The sequence below is a fragment of the Punica granatum genome, chromosome 8, assembly GCF_007655135.1.
Source record: "Punica granatum isolate Tunisia-2019 chromosome 8, ASM765513v2, whole genome shotgun sequence".
NCBI lineage: Eukaryota > Viridiplantae > Streptophyta > Magnoliopsida > Myrtales > Lythraceae > Punica > Punica granatum.
The window spans coordinates 10,718,280-10,730,795 of record NC_045134.1 but is presented as its reverse complement, the minus strand read 5'-3'; the positions used below and the strand labels follow the sequence as shown (position 1 = coordinate 10,730,795).

The following is a 12,516-nucleotide window of genomic DNA, read 5'->3' as shown; positions in this document are numbered from 1 at the left end:
ATGATGAAACCTCATTGCTGCAAATTAGAAGGACTGTCCTTTTGTTACCCCTCAAAACTAAAACAAAGGCATGGTAAAAAAGAGATTTATTGAATGAATTATTGAAGAGACATTGCTCTAAATTTCATATTGGACTTCATAGATTTGTCTTTATCTAGTTTGGGCGGGTACAGTTAATTCGAATTTCCCCCTTGCTACCCGTCAGGACCCCGACCCTGCCAAGCTTGGTCATGGCGGTCTTGAAGGCCTCTCTAAAGGCAGTGTCGTTTGAAGCGAAGAAGTTTACGGTGGGCCTGGACCTTGGATCCGTGAAGAGCACCTGGTCGGAGCTGAAAAGTCCCGTCCCATTTTGAAGGTTCTTGAAGTAGGCATTGTCGAATATGTGAGTTGTCGTGGAGTCCATGTCGATCACTTTATTGGGGTCCACATTTCTCGGGCAAAGGTCCCTCAAGTGCCTTGCGTACGATAGGTTGAGGGTCGAATCGATTGGGTGCGTTAGGTTGAAGTTGTAGATCCTTTTAAAGACGTGGCTGCAATTAGAAATCCCGATTGTGTGCCCTCCTACATAATGGAAAGTTCTGGAGGGAGAATATTAAGATTCAGGAAGTTAATGACACCGAGATAAGCCAGATTAAACAGCCACTTCCCCATTTCTCATATATGCTAGGATGCTACCTTGGGTTTTTTCCATACCTGATAGTGCGATCATGTCGGTTTGGGAAAGACCGTGTCCGCCGAAGTTGGTGTTGAGCTGGACAAGGTCGAAAGTGGGTAGGGGTATTCCATGCTCGACACTGGCTTTTGTCGATATCCTCCCGTCCCGCCTTCCTAGCTCCACATGGTAAAATGGAACCCCGGCCTGCAATCGCACAGCAGTTTCAAGACGTTTAAATGAGTTAACGGCATTGATCCGTTGAACTTGCAGTAGAATTGACATTCTAGTGACTTACCAGGGAGATGACATCTCTTGTGGCCAGGGCAAGAATGTCAGCATAGGAGACTTTGTTTCGGCACTGAGGGTAGCTGTCAACTACTGCCTTGTCTTTGATCAACTACTGCCTTGTCTTTGATCACCGTGTCGAACCCGTTTCCTGCAAGTGATAGGTCAATTGGGTGGTCCGTCGTTGCATCGTTATTGGGTGATGCGAGCAATACCGATGCATCACATCCCTACAGAAACTCAAAAAAGAAAAGAAGTCGGATGATAAATTGAATTGATTGGTCTACAGTTTCCATTTTTAGCAATTTTGCTACTCTTTTCTTTCATTATGAGCCATCCTTAACCATTGGCCGTTAAGGCGTATTCTCAAAATAACCATATCTACAGTTGTGGCCATAGGTGCGTGATAGTCTTGATTAAACGGAATTCCTGTGCTTGGAATTCACGTTTTCCTTTTCCTCAACTCCATGACCGATTCCCTTGTGGGAGACATACGAGCAATTTTTATTTGGACGAACAATCCAGAGTTCTATTTCCATAATCTGGAAAAGCAATTAATGATAACATATAGAAAGTGATCAAACACGTATCTCTGTTGGGTCTAGTGCTTTCAGATTTTCCGGGAAACTTTTTCCGAGCCTTTGGAATGCCGAAAAAGTTCAAAAAAACTGTACTCCTCTTGAGAGAAGGACAAAAGTTCCATTTACTGATAAATGACTGCTTTGTCAATTTTAGAACATTTAACAGCACCATGTCGAAGACAACTTCCCAGAAAATAGACAAATGAAAATGTCGAAATCACGGTGAAGTTTTTTTGAAAATGAAAACAAAAGAGCAGTCATGTGCATCCGGAGATGATGGATCAAAGTGAATGATGCTTAGAGGATGTATCATTTAGAAACAGGCAAGACAGCAACAAGAAGTCCAAATTCAAATTCTTCTTCAGTATAAATGTCAATGACGGAAATGTAAACTGACCCTAACGAAGCAATCGTGGAAGGAGTGACGAAGGGTCGCCGGGGCAGTGATGTCAGTCAACTGGAACTTTCTGGTGACTGCAGAACGAACCAAATGCTCGGCATTGAGGCAGGTATTATTGTTGAAGTCCGCCCTGAGCTGCCGAGCAGAGGCGGCGGCCATCAGGAGCATGCTGACAGCAAGAATGAAGGACGGGGCTCTAAAAGTTTGCATGGATGCTTTTCTCCTTCTTCTTCTTCTCGTTCCTCTTGTCTTTTGCTACCAATGAATCTCATAAGCTCATCGGCCGATCTATTTATAGAGAGGTATTTGTCTAATGTACATATTAAAATATTGGGATCAAGATATTCTGACGCAAACTGTACAGTGGATAAATGTCCTATGGTACTTGCATCATAACCCTCTGTCGTGTTATTCCAGCTCATCACTTGCACTGGTAATTAATCCGTTTCAAATCATGAATATAACACGAGAACATTTCTATAAAACTAAAGGGGCACGTATGCTACAAAGTAATGAAAGTTTTAGGGAAGTAAATCAACATATAATACCGGTCCAATCTCGCAGCATTAATTTTGTTTTGTCATTTCTTTTCCATTATTTGGAACATGGTCAGGAATTATATTGATCTCCTTGTCGTGCTTGGCGATGTTGGAGCAAATAATTGCCGCGTAGCAATATATGATCGATACGTCAGTGCAATTTATCCAGAGCTTTATATTATTCTTATTGTGGAAAGATCAAATACTGATGAAACCTTATTCCTGCAAATTAGAAAGATTGTCCTTCTCTTACCCCTCAAAACTAAAACAGAGACATGGTAAAAAAGCGATTTATTGAATGAATTATTGAAGAGACGCTGCTCTAAATTTCAGATTGGACTTCATAGATTTGTCTTTATCTAGTTTGGGCGGGTACAGTTAATTCGAATTTCCCCCTTGCTACCCGTCAGGACCCCGACCCTGCCAAGCTTGGTCATGGCGGTCTTGAAGGCCTCTCTAAAGGCAGTGTTGTTTGAAGCGAAGTAGTTTACATTGGGCCTGGACCTTGGGTCCGTGAAGAGCACCTGGTCGGAGCTGAAAAGTCCCGTCCCATTTTGAAGGTTCTTGAAGTAGGCATTGTCGAATACGTGAGTTGTCGTGGGTCCATGTCGATCACTTATTGGGGTCCACATTCTTGGGCAAAGTTCCCTCAAGTGCTTTTATGAGAGGTTGAGGGTCAGATCGATTGGGCGCATCAAGTTGAAGTTGTAGATCCTTTTAAAGACGTGGTTGCGGTGAGAAATCCTGATTGTGTGCCCCGTTACATAATGGAATGTTGTGGAGGGAGAATATTAGGATTCGGGAAGTTAATGACACCGGGATAAGCTAGATTAAACAACCACTTCCCCATTTCTCATATATGCTAGGATGCTCCCTCGGGTTTTTTCCATATCTGAAAGTGCGATCATGTCGATTTGGGAAAGACCGTATCCGTCGAAGCTGGTGTTAAGCTGGACAAGGTCGAAAGTGGGTAGGGATATTCTATGCTCGACACTGGCTTTTGTCGATATCCTCCCGTCCCGCCTTCCTAGCTCCACATGGTAAAATGGACCCCCGGCCTGCAATAGCACAACAGTTTCAAGACGTTTAGATGAGTTAACGGCATTGATCAGTCGAACTTGCAGTAGAATTGACATTCTAGTTACTTACCAGAGAGATGACATCTCTTTTGGCTAGGGCAAGAATGTCAGCATAGGAGACTTTGTTTTGGCACTGAGGGTTGTTGTCAACTACTGCCTCGTCTTTGATCACCGTGTCGAACCCGTCTCTTGCAAGTGATAGGTCAATTGGGTGGTCCTTCTCTGCATCGTTATTGGGTGATGCGAGCAACACCGATGCATCACATCCCTACAGAAACTCAAAAAAGAAAAGAAGTCGGATGATAAATTGAATTGATTAGTCTACAGTTTCAACTTTTGAGCAATTTTGCGACTCTTTTCTTCCATTATGAGCCATCCTTAACCATTGGCCGTTAAGGCGTATTCTCAAAATAACTATATCTACAGCTGTGGCAATAGGTGCGTGATAGTCTTGATTAAATGGAATTCCTGTGCTTGGAATTCACGTTTTCCTTTTCCTCGACTCCGTGACCGATTCCCTTGTGGGAGACATACGGGCATTTTTTATTTGGAAGAACAATCCAGAGTTATGTTTCCATAATCTGGAAAAGCAGTCAATGATAACATATAGAAAGTGATCAAACACGTATCTCTGTTGGGTCTAGTGCTTTCAGATTTTCCGGGAAACTTTTTCCGAGTCTTTGGAAAGCTGAAAAAGTTCAAAAAAGTTGTACTCCTCTTGAGAGAAGGACAAAAGTTCCATTTACTGATAAATGATTGCTTTGTCAATTTTAGAACTTTTAACAGCACCATGCCGAGGACAACTTCCCAGAAAATAGACAAATGAAAATGTCGAAATCACGGTGAAGTTATTTTGAAAATGAAAAACATGTTGGGAATTGGTGTATGCCCTAGAGGCAATCTATAATCAGTTTTGTAATATGATATCTATTTCATTATAAAACGAGGCATATCTGTTATTGTGTAGATTGCGCTAAATATGATTTTACACAATAATGTCCTTGGAATAGTAGGTTCAATAGGCATCAAGTGTGACTTGATTGTGAGATCCTATAATTACTGAACATTATTCCTAAATGTCCATAGTCAAAGTATTATCGTTAATTAGGACAACGGTAATACGGTTAGACTAGTGTGAGTGTTGATTGATGACCAAATCTCATAGGTCATGGATATGGAGATATCAAATCACACCACATGTATACATTAAGAGTAATGTGTATTGGACTGACCCGCCATGAGATTGCTACATGGGTTGTTACGTGACTGTCATTAGCATATCTCAAAGTGACTATAGTGTAATGGTCCTTTGACTTGAGGTCACCATGGATTCCTACGTGTAATGTCGTATATTTTGATACTGTCAAACGCCACCGTAACTGGTTGGTTATAAAGATAGTTATTGGGTATGCCACAAAGCATGGAAAAGAATGTGAGTGACCAAGATAGGATTTGTCCCTCCTACGAAACGGGAGCGATATCTCACGGCCACTTGGTGGTTAAGTCTAAAAGTGTATGCATACCCAAATGAGTCGATATAATGATATCGAGCTCATTTGCTCTGATAGACTTACCCGGTAAATCAAGAAAGAGAGATTTAAGCCATACAAGGATGTCATCGACCATGCCTTGGGCTCAATAGAGATATAGAGGACAATGGATTATATTACACGGTAATATAGGTCACGAGGTTCGTCGAGAAATTGACTTTCCGATTACTTGAGTAACAGTGATGCATTGCTAGATGCCGCTCACTGTTTGTAATATTAAAATAGAGATTTCGATATTACTATCAACGTAATTGGGAACCTACAGGGTCACACACTACGACTAACTTGACGAGATATTTTGAAACAACAAAATTGTCTAATAAAGATTAGATTATTTATGGTGCGACCGATTAATCGGATATTTAATGAGATTAAATTTGCCGATTAATTAGACCCGATTTATTAGATTTAATGGTGTGCTAAGTGGTTATTTTTATGGAACCACTTGGAGCCAATTATAGAAAGAAACATGGGCCAATTGTATGATAACACTTAGCTATACACATGGACTAATTAAATGATGTCACCTAGACTTACACATGTCACTTGGAGCCTTGATTCTCCTTAATCCCACATCGGTGGGGCTTTGAATTGTCTTCCCCATATTGCTTATAAAAGGGGCAGCATGCATGTTTAGATATAAGAGATATATATACATGTATATGGGTGTACGTGTATAAGTGTAAGGAAATTCAAGTTGAATTGTTCAATTTGAATTAATCCTACTAGTCTAATAAATTCGGGTGTCGCATCGGGGTGTTTCTTTCGAGTGTTGGTCGCTAGCACCGCCGATCTCGAAAACTCGTCGACAAAGTCGGTGTGGATACCAGTAGAGGCGTCACGCGTGGGACGCTCGGTCGACAACTTTAAATATTCCAGGTACGCTTTTATTTACTCTTACTCTTCTAGTAGGTCTTGGAATTAGTTTCACGGGTAAGAAATTTTGAATTTCTGTTCCTTTTTACGCTTCCGTTAGCCCCGTGGAACTAGCAATTGGTATCAGAGCCTAGCTAGTTAGAATCTGAGTAGATAATAGCATAAAATATGATTTTATGCTTGGTACTGGTATGATTATGTTTGATATTTGCGGTGCATGACTGTTAGACATGGACTATGTCCTAGTTGTGTTAGTATAATAGTTATGCGTTTGGACTATTATGTAATTGTTACATAATAGTGTATGGTGAGATCGATTAAATGTTAATCAAATCCCTCAAAATATTAAGTCCATATCCTTCCACCGTGTAACGCTCGTCAAGACCAAGATCGATGAGTGTGTAGACCTTGCCTTCGCAGGATGCCCTTATCTATCCTAGTAAGACATTGTGTTTACCAGTGGGTCGGACTTAACTGAGCAAGCCTAATAGGATTAGGAGTTCAGAGGCATGTAGTTGGGCATCGATCTATAAGATAGATTTGAATAAGGAATTATTCACTCAACTAATCAAGAGTTGCATGTGATGCAATTGGGAAAGTGAGTTCCCTACCTAAATAGCCAGTTCTGGGTGAATCAGCCCTCGCTGACTCAGAGCTTGGTGAGATATGGATCTTGAGCTACTATGAGAATGATATTCTCTGAATCAATGTTGAGGGTCATTGATTTGATATAAATAGTGGGAGCAATATTTATAAAGTCCTCATTAAATATTGATGTGTCATAATACTTATTTTGTATATTTCTATGGTAGTTACCATGGCAGGGAGCACTTCTAGTACTTTCTGTTTGCGATCCGTCCTTGATAAGGACAAACTGTCAGGGAATAATTTCCTTGGTTGGTATCGAAACTTGAGAATTGTTCTCACCCAAGAAAAGAAACTATATGTCTTAGAGCAACCTCTTCTTGCGCCACCACCTGACGATGCCCCCCAAGCTGAGAAAGATGCTTATAGTAAGCATCATGATGATGCCGTAAACGTCGGATGTCTCATGTTAGTCACCATGGACTCGGAGCTTCAGAAGCAACATGAGAACATGAAGGCGTACGATATGATCGTGCATCTCAGGCAGCTCTATCAAGAGCAGGCCCGACATGAGAGATTCGAGATCTCTAAAGCACTTTTTCAGGCAAGGTTGACTGAGGGTAGCCCGGTGGGTCTTCATGTACTCAAGATGATTGGGTACGTCGAGACTCTGGGAAGACTGGGATTTCCTCTGGGTCAAGAGTTGGCCACAGATTTAGTCCTACAGTCGCTGCCCAGCAGTTATAGTCAGTTCATCATGAGCTATAATATGAATGACTACAATAAACCATTGCCTGAACTGCTTAACATGTTGAGAACAGCTGAGCATGATATCAGTAAGGGGACGTCTGTTCTAATGGTCCAGGGGACCAAAAGAAGGGCAAGGGCAAGAGTAAAGGCCAGAGGGCTAAAGGTGCATCCAAGTATGACTTGGGTGCGTTGAAGCCTAAAGCCAAGGTGGCAAAGAATGATTACTGCTTCCATTGTGGCAACACTGGACATTGGAAGCGGAATTGTAAGGTATACCTAGAGGAGTTGAAGAAGAAGAAGGGAAGTGAGACTTCTACTTCAGGTATCCATGTTATAGAGATCAATGTATCTACTACTTCTACATCTTGGGTATTAGATACCGGGTGTGGTGCTCATATTTGTGGAAATATGCAGGACCTAAAGAACAGTAGATCGTTGGCAAAGGGCGAGGTGGACCTACGAGTTGGAAATGGAGCAAGAGTTGCTACATTAACTGTAGGGACTTATCACTTAGTTTTGCCTACTGGGCTAGTATTAGATCTTAACGACTGTTATTATGTACCTGCTATTAGTAGAAACATAATATCTGTTTCTTGTTTGGACAAGAAGGGATTTTGTTTCACTATCAAGAACAAGTGTTGTTCTATGTACATGAATGATGTATATTATGGCAGTGCACATTTAAGTAATGGTCTGCATGTTCTTGATCTAGATACGCCTATTTATAATGTGGAAACCAAACGGCTCAAATCTAATGATTCGAACCCGACTTACCTCTGGCATTGTCGTTTAGGCCATATTAGCGAGAATCGCATCTCTAGACTCCATAAGGATGGATTACTGGACTCGTTTGATTTAGAATCGATCGAGACATGCGAACCTTGCTTAATGGGGAAAATGACTAAGGCCCCTTTTACCGGAAAAGGTGAGCGAGCTAGTGATCATCTGGCTCTCATACATACTGATGTATGTGGACCAGTGAACAAGCTTGCTAGAGGTGGGTATCTCTACTTCATTACATTTACTGATGATTTCAGTAGATTTGGATATGTGTATTTGATGAAACACAAATCTGAATCCTTTGAAAAGTTCAAAGAATTTAAGAATGAAGTGGAGAATCAGTTGGGTAAGAGCATTAAAGTTCTTCGATCAGATCGAGGAGGTGAATATTTGAGCTATGAGTTTGCTGACTATCTTAAACAGTGTGGGATTTTATCTCAACTGACTCCACCTGGAACACCACAGTGGAATGGTGTAGCTGAGAGGAGGAATCGAACTTTATTAGATATGGTTCGATCTTTGATGAGTCATGCAAACTTACCTGACTCCTTCTGGGGATATGCTCTACAGACAGCTGCTCTCATATTAAACAATGCTCCGTCGAAATCAGTTGAAAGGACACCCATATGAGATGTGGTATGGGAAGCGTCCCAAGATGTCTTTCTAAAATATGGGGTTGCGAAGCTTATGTGAAGAGATTGTCTTCGGATAAGCTTGGCCCTAAATCGGACAAATGTTACTTGTGGGGTATCCTAAGGAAACTCGAGGATACTATTTCTATAATCCCATCGAGGGCAAAGTGTTTGTCGCTCGAACTGCGGTATTCCTTGAGAAAGAGTTTCTCTTCAAAGGAACTAGTGGGAGGAAATTAGAACTTGGGGAAGTTCTACCACAAAATGACATTGACCAATCGACGGGCGATGTTGCAGAACAAGTACCACAAGTTGTGTGGCACAATCTTCTACACAGGTGACACGGGAGCCTCGTTGGTCTAGTAGGATACGTCATGAGCCCGAGAGATATGGATTTCTCGTGACTCAAGACAATGACGTATTGCTCATAGATAATGATGAGCCTACAACCTATGCGGAAGCCGTAATAGGCCCTGACTCTGAGAAATGGCTGGAGGCCATGAGATCTGAGATGGAGTCCATGTACACTAACCAAGTATGGACTTTGGTTGATCCACCTGAATGGCAAAACCATTGGGTGTAAGTGGGTCTTCAAGAAGAAGACTGATATGGACGGTAATGTGATTACCTTAAGGGCCGACTTGTGGCAAAAGGTTTCAACAAGTTCATGGTGTTGACTATGACGAAACTTTTCCCCGGTGGCTATGCTTAAATCCATAAGGATCTTGCTTGCAATTGCAGCTTATTATGATTATGATTATGAGATCTGGCAAATGGATGTCAAAACTGCTTTCCTGAACGGGAAGCTCCTCGAGGATGTGATATGACACAACCTGAGGGTTTTGTCGATCCACATAGTGCCGGAAAGGTTTGTAAGCTACAACGGTCTATTTATGGGCTGAAGCAAGCTTCTAGGAGCTGGAATCTTCGTTTTGATGATGCAATCAAAGAGTTTGGTTTCATTAAGAATGAAGATGAACCCTGTGTTTACAAGAAGGTTAGTGGGAGCGTAGTGATCTTCCTGGTGTTGTATGTAGACGACATACTTCTGATCGGAAATGACATTCCTTCCTTACAGTCTGTGAAGACTTGGTGGGAAGGTGTTTCTCTATGAAGGACTTAGGCGAAGCTACCTATGTGCTAGGTATCAGGATCTATAGAGATAGATCCAGGAGACTGCTTGGCCTAAGTCAGAGTGCATACATAGATAAAGTGCTTCGGCGTTTTAGCATGCATGATTCTAAGAAAGGGTCGCTGCCTATGTTACATGGCATAAGCCTTTCGAAGGCTCAGAGTCCTTCTACTCGAGAGGAGAGGGACCGCATGAATAGGATTCCATATGCGTCAGCTATTGGATCCATCATGTATGCTATGTTATGCACTCGATCAGATGTCTCGTATGCTTTGAGTATGACGAGTCGATACCAATCAGATCCAGGTGAAAGACACTGGATTGCAGTAAAGAACATCCTTAAGTACTTACGAAGGACTAAGGAGATGTTTTTGGTATATGGAGGCGAAGAAGAGCTCGTTGTAAGAGGTTACACCGATGCTAGCTTCCAGACCGATAAGGACGACAGTAGATCGCAGTCAGGGTATGTGTTCTGCCTGAATGGAGGTGCTGTGAGTTGGAAGAGTTCCAAACAGGAGACAGTAGCCGATTCTACCACAGAGGCCGAGTATATTGCTGCCTCTAACGCTGCAAAAGAGGCCGTTTGGATCAAGAAGTTCGTGACAGAACTTGTTGTGGTTCCTAGCATCGCAGACCCAGTGGATCTCTATTGTGACAACAATGGAGCCATTGCGCAAGCTAAGGAACCCAGGTCTCACCAGCGATCCAAACATATACTCAAGCGCTTCCATCTCATTCGCGAGATCATCGACAGAGGAGATGTGAAGATATGCAGAATACCAACAGATGAGAATCTCGCAGATCCACTTACGAAACCTCTTGTGCAGCGCAAGCACGAGGCTCACACTAGATCTATTGGCATAAGACATGTGCCAGATTGGCTCTAGTGCAAGTGGGAGATTGTTGGGAATTGGTGTATGCCCTAGAGGCAATCTATAATCAGTTTTGTAATATGATATCTATTTCATTATAAAACGAGGCATATCTGTATTGTGTAGATTGCGCTAAATATGATTTTACACAATAATGTCCTTGGAATAGTAGGTTCAATAGGCATCAAGTGTGACTTGATTGTGAGATCCTATAATTACTGAACATTATTCCTAAATGTCCATAGTCAAAGTATTATCGTTAATTAGGACAACGGTAATACGGTTAGACTAGTGTGAGTGTTGATTGATGACCAAATCTCATAGGTCATGGATATGGAGATATCAAAACACCACATGTATACATTAAGAGTAATGTGTATTGGACTGACCCGCCATGAGATGCTACATGGGTTGTTACGTGACTGTCATTAGCATATCTCAAAGTGACTATAGTGTAATGGTCCTTTGACTTGAGGTCACCATGGATTCCTACGGTAATGTCGTATATTTGATACTGTCAAACGCCACCGTAACTGGTTGGTTATAAAGATAGTTATTGGGTATGCCACAAAGCATGGAAAAGAATGTGAGTGACCAAGATAGGATTTGTCCCTCCTACGAAACCGGGAGCGATATCTCACGGCCACTTGGTGGTTAAGTCTAAAAGTGTATGCATACCCAAATGAGTCGATATAATGATATCGAGCTCATTTGCTCTGATAGACTTACCCGGTAAATCAAGAAGAAAAGAGATATTAAGCCATACAAGGATGTCATCGACCATGCCTTGGGCTCAATAGAGATATAGAGGACAATGGATTATATTACACGGTAATATAGGTCACGAGGTAGAGGTCGTCGAGAAATTGACTTTCCGATTACTTGAGTAACAGTGATGCATTGCTAGATGCCGCTCACTGTTTGTAATATTAAAATAGAGATTTCGATATTACTATCAACGTAATTGGGAACCTACAGGGTCACACACTACGACTAAGTTGACGAGATATTTTGAAACAACCAAATTGTCTAATAAAGATTAGATGATTTATGGTGCGACCGATTAATCGGATATTTAATGAGATTAAATTGCCGATTAATTAGACCCCGATTTATTAGATTTAATGGTGTGCTAAGTGGTTATTTTTATGAAACCACTTGGAGCCAATTATAGAAAGAACAGAAAGAAAATGGGCCAATTGTATGATAACACTTAGCTATACACATGGACTAATTAAATGATGTCACCTAGACTTACACATGTCACTTGGAGCTTGATTCTCTTAATCCCACATCGGTGGGGCTTTGAATTTGTCTTCCCCATATTGCTTATAAAAAGGGGGGCAGCATGCATGTTTAGATATAAGAGATATATATACATGTATATGGGTTTGTACGTGTATAGTGTAAGGAAATTCAAGTTGAATTGTTCAATTTGAATTAATCCTACTAGTCTAATAAATTTCGGGTGTCGCATCGGGGTGTTCTTTCGAGTGTTGGTCGCTAGCACCGCCGATCTCGAAAAACTCGTCGACAAAGTCGGTGTGGATACCAGTAGAGGCGTCACGCGTGGGACGCTCGGTCGACAACTTTAAATATTCCAGGTACGTTTTTATTACTCTACTCTTCTAGTAGGTCTTGGAATAGTTTCACGGGTAGAAATTTTGAATTCTGTTCCTTTTACGCTTCCGTTAGCCCCGTGGAACTAGCAAAACAAAAGAGCAGTCATGTGCATCCGGAGATGAGGATCAAGTGAATGATGCTTAGAGGATGTATCATTTAGAAACAAGCAAGACAGCA

General features: G+C 41.6%; 1 protein-coding gene and 1 pseudogene across 1 annotated transcript; both read right to left on the bottom strand.

Moving 5' to 3' along the window:
• Window positions 1–154: 154 nt before the first annotated feature.
• On the bottom strand, window positions 155–2,131 carry LOC116189147 (peroxidase 16-like). The gene is given in 5 exon segments (XM_031518688.1): window positions 155–561; window positions 694–859; window positions 951–1,070; window positions 1,072–1,170; window positions 1,919–2,131. Coding segments are annotated over 5 exon segments (1,005 nt in total).
• A 688-nt stretch (window positions 2,132–2,819) lies between these two features.
• The window catches only part of LOC116188728, an 11,656-nt pseudogene continuing 1,959 nt past the window's right edge, over window positions 2,820–12,516 (bottom strand).